At 39.0% G+C, this 20538-nt stretch overlaps 1 protein-coding gene across 3 annotated transcripts in view; it reads left to right on the forward strand.

The window, feature by feature from the left end:
• The window catches only part of HMCN1 (hemicentin 1), a 389618-nt gene that overhangs the window by 178356 nt on the left and 190724 nt on the right, over nucleotides 1–20538 (forward strand). For all 3 annotated transcript variants that reach the window (XM_053658522.1, XM_053658525.1, XM_053658524.1), the window contains exons 12-15: nucleotides 6242–6383; nucleotides 7527–7654; nucleotides 10540–10653; nucleotides 16650–16808. In XM_053658522.1, coding sequence (XP_053514497.1) covers nucleotides 6242–6383; nucleotides 7527–7654; nucleotides 10540–10653; nucleotides 16650–16808 — 543 coding nt within the window. The remainder of the gene's footprint in view (nucleotides 1–6241; nucleotides 6384–7526; nucleotides 7655–10539; nucleotides 10654–16649; nucleotides 16809–20538) is intronic.

A 20538-nucleotide genomic window follows, 5' to 3' on the forward strand; every position in this document is an offset into this window, starting at 1 on the left:
AGGTGGCTATAAAGTTTACAGAGAGAAAAGTTGAATACTCAGTTACTTTATCTGATGAATGTGTTCTACTGACTTCATGGTTAAGGACAAGCTTCTGTTAATCCAGTCCAATTCCATGCAATGAAATGTGTAAATGAATATCACACATTATATTTCCTTTTGTCTCTTACTCAAGGCATTTGTGTGCTGTGAAGATGTTAGAACACTTCAATTTTAGGTAGAAAGAATCATATTTCCCTAATGCTTCCAAGACAGAAATGTTAAAATGTCTTTAAATAGAAGTTATAAGGAGAGGTTAAGAATTAGAATTATTTACCTTGTGAAAGGAAAAGGAAAGGATGTAGCCACATGATAAGTACTTCGAGTGTACAAGGAATTGTTACAGAGAAGCTCTTCAGCAAGGACATTTTAATATCCAGCACGAATGGACCATGAGAAAATACACATTATTAAGTCAAGCCTGGTGGATTTCAGTGAGCAACAGAGAAAGACATCCAGGAATTGGAGAGTGCAAATGCTAGACTGTGACAGCAGGGGGAAGATACGCTTTCATAGTGCAGAGAGAGAGAGAGAGAGAGAGAGCAGATGAGGCATCAGCCACCCACGAAGTGATTCCAATAAAGCTACAAACATTTAAACATTTTGAGAGCTCATGATATGAATGTCATCTAACGCTCACAGATTGTGTTATTTGTAACTTGATTTTGCCCATAAGAACTGGAGTCTTGGGGTGTTAGTGGCTCTCTCCATGGTGCAGAGCCCCCAGAGGTCAGAGCCCAGACCTGAACAAGGTCTTTCTATCATTCTGCGTTGTATACAGAAATGCCTGTATACGCTATTGGCAGGTAAAGTACAAAAAGATAAAATAAAGCAGTCTTAAGTATGAATAGGAAAATGAGAGTGTTGAATGTTTTTAATAGAAAAGGTACAAGGTGTGTGTAGGTTGCTGCCATGTGGGTAAGGAATCTCTGGGAATCTCAGCGTTGAGGGTGATGATAACTTGGAGAAATCACTGCTTGATTTTAATTCCCAGATGCCACGCCATTCCTTCCTTAGAGACTAAGAAGGGCTTTGCCCAGGGGTGGGTGGATCTGCGAACAGAAAACGTTTCCTGTTGATTTTATTAGCTGTCCCATAAGGAGGATCTTTAAAGGTTGATGAGCACATGCACCCTAGTTAAATGGGGGCATATTCAGTATGGAACTGACATTTTCTGCTCAATCACACGCTGCCACGTGACATCAAAGTGCCAGACAAAGCCTCCTTCTCTCCTTCACGTTATGTCCGTGTGAATATTAGATGTGTTCGTTTGTCTCCTGTGCTGTCATGAAAGGGAGGCTGTCTGTCATTAATTAGTCCATATTCCCAGAGAGAATATTGCAGTGAAAAGCAATATTTCTCTGGATGCTTGATGAAGGCCCTCATGACCAGAATTACTTCACTAAGTATGAAATTGGTATTATCATAACCATGTGCTCATTATATCATCATAACTCTTTTTAGCATATGCCAGGTGATATAGGTATTACTGTACTTTTTGCCGTCAGTGAAATGTGGGGAAATGAAATTTATCTCATTACATTGAACTTTGTTATATATTTGAGTATCTAGGAACATCTCAGATTGCAGAAGAATCAAATAAGAAGTATCATTTATTGGTAGGATGTGTAATCTAAGTAGAATATGAAAGCATGTGAGCTATGATCAAGTTTCATATGTGAATATCTAAATAATATACATGTACTGTATTTTTTGGACTATAAGATGCACTCCCCCCAAATTTGGGAGGAAAAGGGGGTACATCTTATAGTCTGAATGCAGCTTATCTGGCTCACTGTGTGGATAGGGGTGGTGGGGGGGCAAGGTCACAGGAGGAAGGAGCAGGGTCACCGCTGCATTTTCCTCCCCAGTGGGGGTGGGGCAGGGTGGGTCTTATAGTCAAGAAATATGGTAAGTATGTATTTTAAATACAGTACTATAGTAGCGATTTTATCATTTTTGTCAGACTTTATAATATGATGAGATATTAATAAAATTACATAGTCTTACTATGTTCCAGGAATTGCTCTAAGAATTTTTTGCATATTAATTCAGCTAGTCCACAATAATAGTGAGTGAGGTAGTATTATCGTTCCCGTTAAGGTGTGGACCAGACAACAGGGATTATTTAACCAATTCGGGCCTTAGTTTCTTTTATCTGTAAAATATCAGGAACACTCTCTGAAGTTATTTTGAAAAATAAATAATGGGTCTAGCAGGTACCTAGCACAGAAAAGGTACGCCATAGCTTTTGCCCATTTTTCCTCTTTCAGTGAACTGACAACTAGAAAGAGATTTAGTCCCTAGTTACACATAAGATGCTTTTGTGTGTGGTCTTTGAGGCTGTAAAGTGTCTCAAGCATTAACAGGTTTCAGACTCAATAAATGTTTGTTACGTGAAAGAAAGCAAATGCAAAAACGATTCTCCCAAATACACTAAATATACCAGTAGTGATGTTTTAAACTGTTGCTTAGGTCATTCAGTGCATTACTATTATCTTATTCATTTATTCATAATAATTAAATCACCTTAAAGCAAAAGTTTCTAGGTCTTTGAAGATTTCCTACCAGAGGCAACAAATCAGACCCAGTGACCACGAACAGGAAATACTGGGTGGAACAAAAGTAGGTTTAGAGTTGTGAGTACACAAAACAGAGTTTGCTTCTTGTATTATTATTTATTAATTATTATTTTCCATATGAACAACTGTAAACCTCCTTTTATTCCCTCCCCATATGCCTCCTGTATGTGAACATGATATTGGAGACTCCCAAGAGTTAGACAAAATTTTCTCTTCCTTAGCCTTTGTAGGCAGAGCCTGGCCTGTTTTCATGGGCACTTACAATTAATCCATTTTGCCCACTTACTATTAATAGTGCATGAGGACACCTAAGCCTTTAAGCAGTGTTTATTTTCATTCTTAGTATCATAATCTATGTCTAATGTTTTAAAATCATTGGTGAGAAATTATAAAAATGTATATATTTTGCTTTTGTTATGATTAAAATATAAAGAGTGAATTAATGTCTTAATACCTTGTGGCGTTCCATGTTCCCATTGCTCTGTCGAATGAAAAGCAAGTCATTACTTTCAATGATGGTGTTGATGGTTGATGATGATGGTGATGATGGTGTTGATAATGGTGATGAGTGTGGTAAGAGACTGAACATCAACTTGGAATGGATTACTTCTCTTCAAAGTGAAAAATTAGACTCTGGACTCTGATAGAATTGAACTATAGTTCTTTCATCCTTTGTTCCCACTCCATTAAAACGTCATTAAAACTTGGGAGCTTTATCCTAGCACTTAAGAAAAAACCTACCAAAATAATTATAGTGAAGCCTATTGTATCTTTCTTTAAATTAACCAACTCAAAGCTGAATCATTCTGACCATTTTCATTCAACCATTATTTTGTGGAAATCCGATTTTGCTTCCCTGTGTTTGTTCATGGCCTGTCTGATTTCCTTACTGTCAGCAGGAATATTCTTTCCAGGGTGATGGTAAGCTTCTCACCTTCTGCGGGGTGATGTCATCCCACTGGTATGTTGCACACAGACTTATTTCGTGACCCCGAGCAACACCCTATATCCAGGCTTTATTTGAGAAATGACCTCGTAGCCCTCTGCATCCTGGTCTGGGTAGCTGACATTTATTTTCACTTTGATATCTGAACTCCAGAGCATACCAGTGGGATTCTGGCTGGGAGACATGCCAGGTCATTGCTGGCAGACTCCATCGGAAGAACCTCGTTTGGACAGAAATCTCGGGAGCTGCTGTATCTTTGCAGTGGTCCTATGTCAAGACATGAGAAACATTTTGTTTTAGGAAGATGAGACTGAAGAAGTGTGGGATTTCAGTCAATTCCAGAGAGAAAAAAAGTGTTCATTTCCTCCCCGCCCCCCCGACCCTAAAGATCGTCTACGATGCCCCCACAGCGCGCGCACAGCCATCCGGTATTTCAGAACTGATGGAGTCCAGATGGAATCACAATTTGAACTTACAGGCCATGGCCAGCCTGCCCTTGACCTCACACATTTCTCTAGCCCTATGTTCACCAAGAAGAATCTATGGGGTAATGAGACTGTCAACCAAGTCTACAGGCTGGAAAAACCCTTCGAACATTAACATTTGAAAAACACAATGTAAACAGGAAAAAGGGAGGACAGTCGTGAGCTGCTAGAGACCAGGCGATACTATTGGGGTTTTTTTTTTTTTTTTCAAGTTTTGGAGCTGCCCAGTCTAGCAACACCGTTCTGTGTGTCTTTTGAGTGAATGGGGATTCCACAGACTAAATTTTTCTTAGTGAAACTAAGCCACAGCTTGCAGACTAATTTATAATAAAGATATGTCATAAATATATCCAAATCTAACTGATTAACTGAATTTTTCAAATTTCTTTCTTTATAGTAAATTAAAAAGCTGACACCATGCGTATCTGTTTGGCTTGTCAGTGTATTTCCCTCTCCAAGTCACCGCAGAGCTTGGGATATAATAACTGCAAAAAAAAATCACATGTTGTTGAACTAATTAATTTACTTTTGTTGATGTTCATGACATCTATTCCAAACACTGTGAAAATGAATTTATTTTTATTTATCTTATTATTAAGTGGAGGATATTTATACCCAGATAATTGTTTCATATTTTTAATGGTCCCTTTTTTGAAAATTAGGCCTTTACGTCTAATATTATAGATGTGAATCTGTAATTGAACAGACCAGATATATCAACATCCCAGTTACTCCAGAGAATTGCTGTGTCGTTTTTGGCAATAGTTTTTGATTTAATATTTCATTTTCAAAAGTCTACTTTCTGCCATAAAAGTGGAATACCACTGGAACTTTGAATAACGAATGTTTTCTGTTCAGCTGAGGTCCTATGAATCTAGGGGCATGAGGCAAATGATCACTGTAGCAGGGTCCTGAGAGGCTGGCAGGCACAAAACTCTCAGAGTCAAGTTAGAGTTTGGGAGTGGTCCTGTATTCCATCAACAGTTTTAAGCACTTGTTATTCACAAGGCACAGTGTAACATGCAAGAGATGTGAAGTATAGACTGTAATGCCATACAGAATAATATGAAAGAGTGGGAGCCGTTCTTCATGGGGCCTGATCACATCCCTTGGGGGAGTGTTCTTCATCACCCGTGGAACTCTAGGACCACTGTAACCAGATGGACTACGTGGGCCAGTGCAGGGTCAGGGAGAGCCTCAGAGTGTGGGTCTACCCTGGGGGCACATGGAACAACAGTGGGGACCTGTCAGCTTTCAAAGGTGTCCTTCACCTGGCCATGCAGAACAGGTGCTCCTCATCTTGTGGTGTATTTCATCTTCTCCAGCCCAAGACGACACTGTTTACTTCAGGAACAGTCCAGGCAGAGCTGCTGGATACCACCCTCAGCAGGGGCTTCATCATGGCTGACGTGCCAAGCTTGTGGCCACCAGGCCATGATGACCAATTTTTTTTACATGTCTGAGATGCCCCAGGAAAACAGGGCCACTGTATACCTGGTGCCCAGCCCACCCAGTGGCCAAGTCCAGGGGCTGGGCAGGACCTGGAAAGTGACTGGATACAGGGACCCCTTCACACACCTTTACCTCTTAGATGCCAAAATTATCGTGTCCTACTCCAGCAGCCCTCCCACTCCCAGCTTTTATTTGGACCTCTTACTGTCACTAGCTTTGGGACCAGGTCCCTGACATCCTCTCAAAGGAGAGTCAGCCAGACTTTCCTCAGTCTCTTAGGGCAGGTCCAAGGCAATCCTCATGCCTTCGGGATCCAGGGGTAGGAGCAACCTGTGCGGCTCCATCCAGATGGACTAGGACCCAGAAAGAACGGCCAGAGACAGTCCTTCCCTCCTGCCCCAGGCCTGTGGGGTGCATAGACAGGCGTTAGGGCTCTGGCCACAGCTTTCATCAGGCTCTCAGGGAGAGGAGGGGTTCTGGGGGGTCCAGGACCCCTGTACAACCTGGGTCTCAGAGAGCCAGAAACCAGGGGCTGCCCCTCCTGCTCGCCTTGGGGAGCAAGTCTGCTGCATTGGTACTGCACTCAGCTGGTTACTTTGCATGAATGAACTCTTGCAAGTACAAAAGAGAAAAGTCGGGGAGGGGTGGCGGTGAGAAGCCTGCCAATCTGCTGACAGAAACAGCTCCTAAAATCAAGGCAGGCTGGCATTTCACTTTATGTTTCTTTTTATTTGCAGAACCGCCCAAAGTCACTGTGATGCCCAAGAACCAGTCGTTCACAGGAGGGTCTGAGGTCTCCATCATGTGCTCTGCAACAGGTTACCCCAAACCAAAGGTCGCCTGGACCGTGAATGATATGTTTATCGTGGGTTCACACAGGTACTGGGTTTGTATCATGTTCTTTGTTTTTACTGAGTGAGAAAAGTGGAGGAAATTTAGGGAAAAAACTAGTCTGAACAAATCCTTATCAGTAAGGGAGGTTTGACCAAAATCCACAGCTTTCAATTTTCTAAATAGGCAAGGAAATGTCAAGAAAATATGAATCACAAAATGTCAATAAATGCTGGATCTATAGGATCTGAGGTTCTGAAGTCTTGAGTTCAATAGTTGGGGTCAAGTGCTTTCCAGTACTTTGTGTTGCAGACATAACCCCGTGACACTTGGTTTGCCTTGAGTATTTGAAATGAGGATAATAAACTTTCTGTGGGGTTAAGGAATGTGCAGTTTTCACCCTGGGATTTAATAGGAGGCAAAAGACAGAAGAGTAGCTGTAATTAAAGTGTGTGCAGGCATTCTTTGTAATACCCATTCACTTTGCCATACTCCATTGAAATGTGCTTTTTTCCCTACTGGATGCTTTTAAAAGACACTGAGTCCTCTCACACTCAAAGAGCGTAATGAACACGTGGAACGTAAACAATGACGTTTCCAGCTATTGGGCTTCCATTACTCTGGGTCTGGCTTGAGGGGGGGGGGCTCAGATGTGAGCCAGATTCTGTGTTTAGACTCAGCGGTGACTCCCTGTGTGACACCAGGCCCAGGGTCTCCCACGTTTTCGTTTTGAGGAACCATTTAGCATAGCGGTGCACGTGGAGAAAGATGACTGAGTTCAGGTTTCGCTTCCTCCACTTACTAAGTCTGACTTTGGGTGACTTATAGAACCTCTTTGCTCACCTGTAAAACAGAGATAATAATAGTATTTAACTTACTGGGTGGTTTTGAAGATTTAAAACATTAATAAATATACAACTCTTAGAGCACTCCCTGGTTCAAACAAGTACTGGACCCATAAGATTATTATTATTATTATTATTATTATTATTATTATTATTACATTTCTGCTTATAAAATGAGATGTTAGTCATTTCTGCTTTCACCATCAAAAATATAATTCTAAAATATTTGAAAATATTTGGAAGAAAGATTCCTGATACAATTAGTGAGAGGTAACAAAAGTGTCATAAATATTGCACCTGAAAACTGGGAAAGGTATTATCAATTTTGTCTTCTTTGTGTCCACAGGTATAGGATGACCTCAGAAGGCACCTTATTTATCAAAAATGCAGTTCCTAAAGATGCAGGGATCTATGGCTGCTTAGCAAGTAATTCAGCTGGAACAGATAAACAGACTTCTGCCCTCAGATACATTGGCAAGTATAATCAGTGTAAAAGACACTTAAAATAGGATGAATGTCATATTAAACAATGTAAAAGTACTTTGCTGAGAATATTAGGAATGAGTTATACCCAGTCTTATGATTGCTTATTCATTTTCTCACAATGATGAAAGCAAATATTATAACTACTTTAAGTTAGAAGTCAGGAAATGAATAGCTTCATTAAGAAATCAAGAAAACCAAATTCATTCATTAGGTTGAGTGGTTTTTTTTGTGGAGTCTATAGGATTTTCTATGTACATTATTATGTCATCTGCAAACAGTGGTGGCGTTACTTCCTTCTTTTCAATTTAGATGCCTTTTATTTCTTTTTCTTGTCTGATTGCTTTGACTACAACTTCCAATACTATATTGACTAGAGTGGTGAAAGTGGACACCCTTGTCTTGTGCCTGATCTTAGGTGGAAAGCTTTTAGTTTTTGCCCATTGAGTATAATGTTGGCTGTAGGTTTTTCATATATAGCCTTTATTATGTTGAGGAATGCTCCTTCTATTCCACTTTGCTGAGTGTTTTTATCATAAATGGGTGCCATACCTTATCAAATGCTTTTTCAGCATCTATTGATATGGTCATGTGGTTTTTGTTTTTTGTGTTGTTTATGTGGTGTATCACATTGATTTGTGTATAGTGTGGGAGATTTCCAGATTGTCCACAAAGTTGTCTTTTCACAGTTCATCTCTTTTCTACAATATTTCACTTACTAATTAATAAATTCAATATGTATTTTAGTTTAATTAAACATCTATTTTATATTTTCTACTTACATTCAAAACTGTTTATGACGTTTCTGTCATTTATATTTTCTAGATATTACTTTCACTTTCAGCTTCAGTTTTCCTGCCAAACTCATTTATTAAAGATGAATTTATTACAGTCATCCAATAATATAATATTCCATAATGTAGTATAATATATTCTACTATATAATACAATATTCTAATATATAATGTTATGCAATCAAATTATGCATAGGATAGAATAGAATATATTCTTTAATTTAATTTGGTCTTTCTTAAAGAAACAAAGACCAATGGCATAGATGTTCAATGTTAGTTTGTTAACAGAATAATTAATGGCTATTTGCCCTTCATATTTAAGGTAGTGAAATAGGCAGTGCAGAGGATGGGGTTATAGAGCTATAGTTGGTATATATGGATGAGGGAGGTAACAAAGTGTCATAAATATTGCACCTGAAAACTGGTGAAGAAATGGTCTCATTTCTAGAAATGGGGAAGGCACAGGACAAATAAGTTGAGAAGGGAAGAGGCCTCAGATTTAGAGGTAGTTGGAAATGTTCACAGAACACCCAGCTAGAGAGGGAGCCAAAAGTTGGGCATGTAGAAAGGAAGTTGAAACAGACTCTGCATGGCAGAAATGAATTTCAGTTCATTTTTAAAGAAGCCAAACTATTGGACCCATTTATTTAACTTATTCATTACTTGGAACATATAAAATGCATTGCTAGAGATTGTGGAGTGTAAATTTTTTTTTATGTATGTTACCCAAAAGTCCTTAATTTTAAAGTGCTTGCATAATGGGAGCGGATATTCTTAAAGAACTATAATATGGCAGACAAATAAGTATTACAGTGGACGGTAGATGGAGGGAAAGATGAATTCCTACTAGGGAACTTGCAAATATTTCTCAAAAGACACAGGATTTAAGCTCAGTGCGGAAGACTGAGTGAGATTTAAAGGGTTGTGACAAAGGGCATTTCAGGCAGAAGAAAGGTCTTTAGCAAAATCAGGAAGATGGAGAGTCAGGCATATTTTGGCCAATCAGTGTTGCACTGTGCACTGTGATGAGTAAGAAACCTTAATGGAGGGTAAGGTCATATTACCAGTTATTATCTTTGAAAGCCAAACTAGGGAATTATGAAAAGCTAACAAACAAGACAGCTCAGTTGATCAGAGCATTGTTCCAATATGCCAAGCTTGCAGGTTCAATCCCTGGTCAGGGCTCATACAAGGAAAAAAACAATGAATGCATAAATAAGGGGAACAACAAATCTCTCTCTCTCTCTACCCCCTCCTTCTCTTTCTCCCCCTCTCTCTTTCTCTTTCTCTGTTTAAAAAAATCAATAAATAAAAAGCTGAAGGTTTTCTAGTAGAGAAGTAACCTGATCTTTGAGAAGCTAACTCTTTTTTAAACTGACCTCAGTTCAAGTTAGAAAGTTCTAAAAAGTCCAGTTAAAAGAATACTGTGTGAGTGAACTAAAGCATTAAGCAAAGGGGATGAAGCCAACAGCTAAGGAAGGAAACTTAGAGAATGTCTATCGTTAGCATCAAAGAGAACAACATAGTCAAAACTGGGAGACTACTTTTTATAGATGAGACGTTTAACCTTGGCCTACAGCTATCTCTCTGCAGTTAAACACAATTATCCCCAAATCACACACAAAATGTTATAACAGATTCCCTTGCAGTTGTATTATCCTTAAGTCTCAATGTAGTCAAGTCAGTGTTACTGCCATTGCTCTTTTGCTGTGTTTTCATTACTATTATCCTTCTTTCTGCTCCTTTGGTATTGTTTCTAAAGAAGTGTTCAGCTATCTAAAATTTTTCTTTCCTTTTATACCTCTTTTTTCCTAAAGACTGTTCGATTAATTTTCTAAATGTTGTGGGCTCCATTTTATCAGAATTACTTTTGTCTAATAAGGTTTTTGGCCTCCATAAATAATCATTTCAACACACACATCTACATGCATATGCTTGTAAGAGTTCCTTCCTGTGTATAAACACTGAAATAACCATATGTGAATGAAGAATGATAGATGGTTTTATTGGTTCACCTAGTAAATGTAGACAATGTGCATGTGGCGTTGCATTAGACATTAACTGTATGTTTATTGTTTTCAGAAGCCCCAAAGTTGATCGTAGTTCAGAGTGAGCTCTTGGTGGCCCTTGGGGACACAACGGTTATGGAATGTAAAACCTCTGGTGTTCCTCCACCTCAAGTGAAATGGTTCAAAGGTACATTTCTTAAGTATGTTCATGTCTGGACTTTGTTTTGTTTTGCCTTTTTTTAGAAAAATGATTTGTTAAAAGTTTCTTTTGGTGTGTGACTTAGCAGCCCCATAAAAATGTGTTTATGATCTCACTAGAGACAATAGGTTAAAGTCCTGAACTCTGAAATTCGGGATTTGCCATCTGGTGTGGGTTACAGGACCGTGAAAATCAAAGCAGGGAAAGTTCGCCTTTGCTAATCCAGCTGAATGTTCTCTTTGTTAGTTTAGGATTGTTTCCTGTAAAAAAACTGTCCAAGAAAATTGTCCAGTTAGCGCTGACAATAGCTTCACTGATTTCAGTTCCCTTTTAAGATAATGGCTCTTACTATTAGAAAGTTTTCTAGATCCTCAAGCATACTTTCGATAAAGCACTCAAAGAAAGACACACGTTGAAGCTTAAAATTGAATGACACGCAATAAAGTTATAATTTGTCTGTCTATATTTGAACAAAGATGCATCCCTGTGATCCTATACGAGAAGAACGACTGTGTACTGCTTGTCCTTTGTCAGCATCCACTCGGGTCCTGGTCCAAACCCAGATGCTGACAGTGTATATCTGTGTAAAACATCCCGCTTCTGTTTCTCTCTCCATTCTTCCAACTCATGAGAAAGAAATATTCCCACAAACACCCTAACAGGGAGGTTGCTAGGATTATTGAGATACTGTTTCCAAAATACCTTTTAATCTTCATGTGAAAAATGCTAAATAGTACAAAGCACTATTGTTATGATTCTGTTTGTTAAATCACAGACATTTCCATAGCAACGGGTTGATGTCATAATCACAAAATTATTCATTCACCTCAAGTTCAAATGCTTGGGGAACATGAGGTGAAAGAGAAGGGCTTTGTCTAGAAAACAAACCCTTTTAAATAACACGAATCAAAAACGGGAAGGGAAACTAGGAGATAATAGCATTTTAAATGTTTTTCTGTGTTACGTGATATTTAATCTTTATGTTTTCTCTGATAAGAAAGGATTTCTGGGTTTGCTTCTCTGCTGAGTTTAGTTCAATTTACATAAACTAATTCTACTTATTGAAAACTGCTTAAATCTTTGAATTATAAAGGAAATAGATATCAATTGCAAGTTCATATCATAATTAAACAGATCCGCAAACATGTATTATAGAGGCAGTACTTTATGTCACTCAGTCGTGTATGTTAAAAATGAAAAATTTTACAAGCAGTGGAACCTGCTGATTTTCTTTGCAGTCACAAAGAAAGTCTTTTAGGCTCCAAAATTGAGGCAAGTTTCCTAAATAACTTAGTGTTCATGTCAGTTGTGGTTCCAGAAATGGCTTGAGAGCTAAAGGAAGAGATAGGGAGTCATGCGGCCACTTCAGGAAAGATTCTAGAATTGACTTCCCTTTGGTTTCTTCTTTCAACCATAGGTGTTGGAGCTTAATGGGCCCAGTAAATAATAACCCATTTCTCTAAGTTATGAACCAACAGAGGTAGAACATGGGCATTAAATCCCGACAGACCATATTAGGGAGCATGATCAGCATTCGTTAACAATAGGCACAGTGGCCCTGTTCCCTACTATCAGGCCAGCTTACTCTTATGCTGACTTATAAGCAGAGTCTGGATCAGCAAAGGCAAAACTAGTGGACAAACTCTTCTATATGCAGACGGCTCCGAAAAGGGAGGGAGAGGAGGTACCGGCCCTCCCTGTCTCACCTCTGAGGCCAGACCCCAGGAAGTGTGGACAAATCTTACCTGATAGAAACCACAGGGGCCAAGAATTGTTACCCTAATCATAAGGATACTTTTTATGCATACCATTTTTTCGGGCAATTCTGATTGAAGAAAGTGGTGGTTATTTATTTGTTTAGTTAGTTATTATAAGAACATGACATCTACCTTTGTAACACATTTTATTTTTTTAAAGAGTTTATTTATTTATTTTTTAGAGACGAGAAGGGAGGGAGAGGGAGGGAGAGAAACATCAGTGTGTGGTTGCCTCTCGTGCGCCCACTACTGGGGACCTGGCCTGCAACCCAGGCACATGTCCTAGACTGGGAATTGAACCAGTGACCCTTTGATACACAGTCTGACACTCAACCACTGAGCCACACTAGCCAGGGCTAGTTTCAAGGGTGTAATACAGTAGTGTTAACTACAGGCATTACATGGTACAGCATAGCTTTAGAACTTACTCATCTTGTATCACTGAAATTTTATACCTATTGAACAATGACTCCCCCTTTTTCCTGCTCCCCACCCCACCCCTGGCAACCAGCATGTGTTAGTAAATTGTATTCCATTCAGACCCTCAGAGAAGTGGAATTCCATTAGTACAAATGGCCAGCAAAACCTTAGATTTTTCCTATTTAGAAATGAGCAACATTAAGTGGGTTCAAAAGAGAATCAGGGACACTATTAAAATGTTATATAAAGGATACTTCTGCTAAAATATTAAAGAAATTGGACTTACTTGTTTAGATAAGTGGTTCTTAAGTCTAGTTAGTCAGGGATGCCTCCAGGTTCCCCATAGTTCTCTGCTAGAATTCAGGAGCTGAAAGTTATTTTCCTAGTGATACTCAGATATTCCATGTCTTTGGCACACACTGTCCCCTGAGCGTATACTGGAGTTTTTGGAGGCTCTGTGACATCCAGTAAAGTGGAATGCAGGGGCAAATTCGAACACTCAGCTGTCTTTTATTAAGCTGGAGATTACTCTAGAGATTTGAAAAAGTGTGCAACAATGCCACTTTTCTCACTGAGTTTATCTCGTTTGGGGAAATGTAATTATTTTTTCATAAAATATGTTCGTTATGTCAAAATGCCATGAGTTGATTATTCTAAAAGAAATTCATACATTTAAAAGTCTTCCAGTTTCATTTTCTAAAATGCTAAATACAGGTAACTATAATCCATAACAAAACTCTGTAAAGTCCCCAATAATTTATAAGAAAACCAATGAGACAAACGTTTTTTGAGAACCACTTCTAAAAGGATTTTATGCCAAGAATAATGAGATCTCTGTTAGTCTTTACCTTACAGAGACCAGAATTGAATTTGAACTACAGCTGGTAATGATTGCTAAATCCTAGAATAGATTGTCGGGAAAATTTATATACAGGGTCCGGTAAAAGTAAGGGTCTTGCTTGAGTGTGGTGGGCAGGGTAACAGTATGAGTCTCGTAATTTACAGTTTTCATTTGGGTATTTCACCTAAAATGTCATATGGTGTGCTTGAATGTGATGTTGTTATGTTACAGAATTACATGCTTATGATTTTGTAATAAAAGATGTTGTAATAAAACAGGGGTGTTATTTTTGCCCGGCCTTGTATATTACTATGTATATCATTCTTTTACTTTTATATTAAAACTAAAGCTCATTTCATTTTCATTGCACGGTTTTGTATTTCTCTACGGCTTCTCCATAATCTCATAACTAATTTTTTTTTAGTAGAACTAAAGAAAGGAGAGAGTCTGATGTGAACTTGATCAAACCAGTGTTTTCCACTTGGCATTCTGTTTCATGACTGCTATTCTTCAAACATTGCTATTTTGGAAAGAAAAAAAAGTAACCAGCCAAAAGGTCTATATTTCATCCTGTTATGCGCTCTGACATATACAGAAGAAATAAAGGAGAAGGAAGTTCCAAAAATCTAAATGCACTGTAGTTGCAAACATTTTAATCCCCGATGAACAGCTAGGTCAGAATGCATCCTCCCTAAGTGGGAGGAGAGTTTATGTCAACATCATCTGCTTTTATTTATGAAAATTTCCCAGAGGCACAAAGACACGCCTTTAGTTGCTTCTCTTTCCATGTGGTATGTAGTAGCAAGCTTGGGACGATTGGGGTTTTAAGTATCAGAATGCTGAAAATACTTTTTTTTTTGGCATGGGTGGTTGTTAATATATTTGTGTGTGTATGTTTTAAAATTTATTGGCTCCTTTGACCTCTTTCCTCCCAAAATTATAAAGACAAAAAGAGAATAGTCTGTTTGTTGCTTTGAGGCTATTGATTGGTGTTTGTCATAATGTCCCAGAGAATGAGTAGTTCTGGGGTTTTCTTTGCCCATTATCTGCTAAGGAAGTTACTTCTGTGGCCTCAGGCTCAGGGCGCATGCCTGGGCTGCTATTAAGTGACCTTTTGCAGAATATCTTTTCAGACTTGACATCTGGGCATGCTATAAAACTCTATGAGCGATGGACCTGAAATCCCCTGGAAGTTTTCAGGACCTCCCTGGAGTGTTTGATATCACCCTTGACAAAAACAAATCAAAGATGTAGACACTGAGCTGGCAGTAAATACCAGCACTGGGTATCTTTTTTTTAATGATACTTGTCATTCTGGTTAGTTCTGTTCTTGAGAGAGGAGATGCCTGGAGGAAGGGAAGCATGAGGAGCGGCTACCCTAATGTACAGATCTGTTGGTGTGTGGCCTGCCTTCAAATAGGAATGGTTCTCAGGGGATTTGAGGTGCTGCAAAAACACGCGGCCCTGACTGGTGACTCAGATATAACTAAGCTTTCTTGGGTCATCCCACCCTCACTCTGAGGTCAAGTTCAACACATAGCTCCATCCCCCACACATTTATCCCCTACCTGTTTGTCCCCAAACCCCTATAACTCCAACTTAAAGAACTTCAGTGAACACAAGGTCTGCTCAGAGATAGTCCAGCGGTTGTTAATATAACAAGAGCGGTTTGCCTGGAAGCTGAGGAGAGTTGACTGGAATGCACATGCATGAACAGTGACGACTTCACTGTACTAGTCAGTGGGGGCAGTAGATGCCTTTGAGTGAGCATGTGTGCTGTGTGGCCGTCATGTTCAAAATGACTGAGCAAGTAGACCAATGAATCTGCATCAAATTTTGCGTTAAGCTTGAACATTTCTCCACGGAAGCTATTCAGATGATTGAGAAGGCTGCAGCTATAGGCACCTGGTGATTGGCAGCTTCATCATGACAGCATACCTGCTCATGCATCATTTCTTGTGTGCAGAGTTTTTTTTGAGATATCAAATCACCAAGGTGGCTCAGCTTCCCTACAGCCCAGATTTGGGTGTCCTGCGACTTCTGGTTTTTCCTAAAATTAAAATCCCTTCCCCTTTGAAAGGAAAGAGATTTCAGACCATTGATGAGATTCAGAAAAATACAACAGGGCATTTGATGGTGCTTGGGAGAACTGAGTGAGGTCCCAAGATGCCTACTTTGAAGGGTACTCAGACACCATTGTCCTATGTACAATGTTTCTTACATCTTCCTTCTTCTTCTTCAATAAATGTCTCTTTCTCGTCTTACTTGGCTGGGACAGATCTTGTAATACATACTTAGTAGAGGTATCCTGGAGATTGATATGACTCCTCTCTTAGCTATTGTCAGAAGTTTCTTATCCATTCTACCAATAAGCTCTTCCCTACTCTCTTTAGCTAGCTGTGGTTTCTTCTTACCCAGACATCTTCAGAATTCTCTCAGGCAGCTCACACAAAATCTAATAGCACTTAGCAAATCAAAAACCTGGTCATTAACCAAACCAAGAACACCTACGATCTAAGCATTTCGGGGGTAACTGCTATTCAGCCTACCACATAGATGGTAGAAGTCTCTTTTCAACCCTCATCTCCTATTCCCCCTTCCCCCTTACTTAACACAGGCATGGTGACAGCCACCATCCTGTCCCAGTCCCCCAGTGTAGCTTCAAAGAGTTTGCTCTGATTTAGGTACCTATGCATGAGAAAAGACTTGTCCATAAATCACGTAGGGCCAGATTTTTGGCCATACGTTAGCTCATAGAATTATACAGACTAATAATAAATCAGCTCAGTGCCAAGAAACACTTCATTCTTTCACTGCAGAAACATTGTTTAAGTGTCTGCATTGTGCCAGACACTTGTATTTAAAATTTTTACAATCAGTTTTCTTTAGAAGTTTTGAAACCAAACCAATAGCAAACTATGTAAATACTTTCAGTGTTTCATGTTCTCCCCTTTGTTTTGACTTAGGGGATCTTGAGCTGAGGCCCTCAACTTTTCTCATTATTGATCCTCTCTTGGGACTTCTGAAGATTCAAGAAACTCAGGATCTTGACGCTGGTGATTATACGTGCGTAGCTGTCAATGACGCTGGAAGAGCCACCGGCAAGATAACTCTGGACGTTGGCTGTAAGCATCCCCACCCTGACAGACAAGTCTGTTTTAAAATTGATCTGCTTTTATTTTTTCTGTGCTCATAACTTTGAAACAACTGGCTGGAAATATTAGTCAGAAAGGTGAAATTAGACTTAGCATTGATGACATTGATGACTATTATATTATTAATATAATAATGGTAGGTAGCATTTACCAAGTGCTTTCTGTGGACCATGCGCGATGCTAAGAACTCATACGTGTGTTATCTCATTAAATGCCCATAACCATTTTAAGGGGAAGATACTATCATCATCAGCATTATATAAATAGGGAAGTGAAGGGGTAAATAGGCTGAGCAACTTGACCAGGGTCGAAGAGGTATGGAGGGGGCAGAGCCTGAGTGTTTGAACCCAGGTTGTCTGACTTCAGAGACTGTAGGCTTCCTTGGTATATCATCTATTGCCAAAATTTTTTTCAATCCGGAATCATTCATTCTGACACCAAATTCCTAAGTAATAACATCTGGAGGCCATAAATTAGACTTTGGCCCTGGACATAATTTGGAGATGTTGATGACAGCAAAGGTAGCAGATTGTGCTTTTACTTTTTTTTCTTAAATTTGCTAGCAGTGACTCCTCAGTGTAGAAAATAAAGTACTAACTACAAATAAATGTCAATCATAATGTGAAGGACACAGCATGTGCATGACAAGTATAGTCAAATGACTAGAAGTTTGATCCTCCCTCCTTTGTCTCTCCATCTCATGAAAAAAAATTTTGCACAGTATGGTAACACTTGAAATGAAACAGAGCTTGCTTGGTAGGAAAAAGAACCTGGCAGCTCTGTTTTAACAGATAATTCCAACATTTGCATCACTTAAACTTATATAAACTATGACATTTGTTAAGTTGTATTTTCATTTATGTATGAGGATTTTCATGCCAAAGCTGTTTTTTTTTTTTTAACAAAAGTCAGGGACTCTAAAGACAATGCATTTCTAGGATAAAAATCATACAAAACATTTTGGTTCTATTATCTTAATTCTTTAAATGAAAATCATGGCCCTCTTAGCTTAATACTTTGTATCGTGTAAACTAAATTTTTTTCTCGTGGGATCTTATATGGGCCCCTTTCCCTAGGCTGTCTGGTGAACGTTCTGCCTTAGTAATTATGCCTTTGGAGCAGAATCAACAAAGCTGGAAATGGCCACAGAGACCACTCTAGAATCTGCCCAGGGTATATGGCAAGATACGCTGGAACCATGACTAAGCTCCATGGTTATTAAGACAAGTGCCTTGGAAGTAAGACTGGAATCTCTGGGTGCAGGGCATTGAATCTACCAGCAGAGTATAAAACACAAGTAGTGCTTTTAGCGATGTAAGGTCCAAATGAGGAAGGTCACTGGATAAAGAATTTGTGTTTTCAGGAAATCTACAAAGTACATTCCTCGGCATTTTCTAGTTCTGCTTCTCCTTTCCTCTGCACACAATATTCCCTCTTTTTTATAAGGGTTCAAAAACAATGTTTCATTTATTTTATTTTTTTATTCTTGTTTAAGTACAATTGTCTCCATTTTCCCCCCACGACTCCCCCCCCACTCCAGCCATTCCCATCTCCCACCCCTGATCTCACCCCTTCTTGGTTATGTCCATGTGTCCTTTATACAGCATTCTTTTCGAGTTATCTAGCTCCAGAGGAAGAGGGAAAGAACCTCAGTCATCGTTCCCAGCAAAAATGGAATGACTCCCTCCCCCTACTCCAAGAGAGAAAATTAAACACCTAACACCTTAATTTGCTTACTTACTGTCTTCTTGATAATCTTTTCAGCTTCTGGACTTGCCAAGTTCTCTCTTCTGACTAGCGATAAGCCATGTAAGGATTAGGGTTATCTCCGCTGGAGTGATGTGTGTTGGGTTAGAAAGCATCCCAAGAAATGTTTTGTATGTGTCCTTTATTTCTTACACTGAACGTTGTTTTATTTTCACTCATGTTCAAGATCTTCACTCTATGACCCTTTCTAAAACAGAGGCTTTTTCAACTGTAGTTCCAGCAATTGTTCCAATGGAACCATTACCGTAAACTCAATCATTTGCTTACTCTAACCTTGATTATTGTTAACGATTGTCCAGTAATACTGAAGTCGGTGCCTTATGTTTCTGCCATGCCTTAACTATTTCCTCATTCTCTATTAAAGTCCCGGTTGTTGTACCTTACAAAATGTGATTGTCCACATAAAACTGTCATTCCATATCCTGGGACATATAGGATGTCACTGCCAAGATGTGTGCAAATGACAATGTGATGATGGCTGTGATTATCACTATGAAGTTGAAAAGCAAGCCAAAAAAAATGAAAAGAGCCCCAGAATGTTAAAATAATAACATTATTATTATTTAAAAAATAACATCTCCCAGAATGTTATCTAGTGGTTAAGAGAATGGGCTCTGGAAAGAAACTGGGTTTTCTGCCTGGCATTGAACAGCACCCACCTGATGAGTTGGTTGTAAAGATGAAATGTGACATCATTACTACCCACCTGCATTCAGCATGTCACTGGTGACTGCTGTTCTGCAGCTGCGTAGTGGCACTTGTATCAACAGGTGAATATGGACTTCACACACTGAGCAGTCACTTTGAGTCTTGGAAAATAATGTAGACACGCATGTATAATAGTGGCATGATATTTCAGATTAGGGATTGGACTTCCAATGTGAAAGTCATTGTTCTCACTCCATTTTTGTAAAAGGTCTTGAGACAAGTTAAGTACTACTATTAATAGTGAATAAGATTAGTCATTTTATTTTATCATACTTTTGGGGTTATATGCACTTTATTATTATTATTTTTAATGTTTTTACTGTATCTTTTCCGTTACCATTTAGTTCCCTTAGGCCCACCTCCCCCTGCAACCACCACATTGTTGTCCACGTCCGTGAGTCCTGTTTCTTCTTGTTCCCTCTACCCTCTCACCTCCTTGCCCTTTAGTTCCAAAACCACTGGGCGTAAATCTAAGTAGCTTATGACTTAGGAAGGAAAGCATTCTACATCATGTAATTGTTTGGGTTTTCAGATTGGTTTCTGTGGGCCTGTTACTTCACATCAGCTCTATTAGATCAAAATTTTTTAGTTTATATTATTATAAAAGGACTTTAATATTATTCTTGAGTTCTAGCTTCTTGTGGTGAGTCTCCTTGTTTGTATTTCTCATTATCATGGCTGTAAGTTGTGGACATCTCAGGTCAACAGGGAAAGTTACCAATGACTTTTATCCATCTTAAAAAGAGGTGGTGGATTCTGAAGTCATTTGGAAGAACAGAAGACTGGCCACATCAAACACAACGCTGGCCCGGCAGGGGTATTATTTGCAGCATTCCACACCCCACAGGGTTTGAGTGGAAGACTGTGGTTTCGTGTTTTGTGGTTTGGTAGAAATGACACAGTGTGTTCAGCCATGTTAGGAAAGAAAAATCTCTGTGTGACTAATATTATGCAAGAGTTGCCATAGCAGAGTATATTTAATTATCATTAAAGGAACTGGAATCATTTTATGGAATAAGTGTTAGAGCAAGATGGTCAACCTGTTTGTGACTGTTGTGTTTTCACAATAATTTGTACACACAGACACACCTATCAGTGACGGAACTGTTTGTGCATTAACCCTGAGCAATTGGCAAAGTACTTGTACACAGATATTTAAAGGATCACAGAAGATTCAACATAATCCTGCCAGTATGCAGTAGCCAAAACTGAAATTAACAATAAA

Source organism: Artibeus jamaicensis, unplaced genomic scaffold (assembly GCF_021234435.1).
Source record: "Artibeus jamaicensis isolate MK-2021 breed Jamaican fruit bat unplaced genomic scaffold, CSHL_Jam_final contig_2170, whole genome shotgun sequence".
In the NCBI taxonomy this organism is placed as follows: Eukaryota; Metazoa; Chordata; class Mammalia; order Chiroptera; family Phyllostomidae; genus Artibeus; species Artibeus jamaicensis.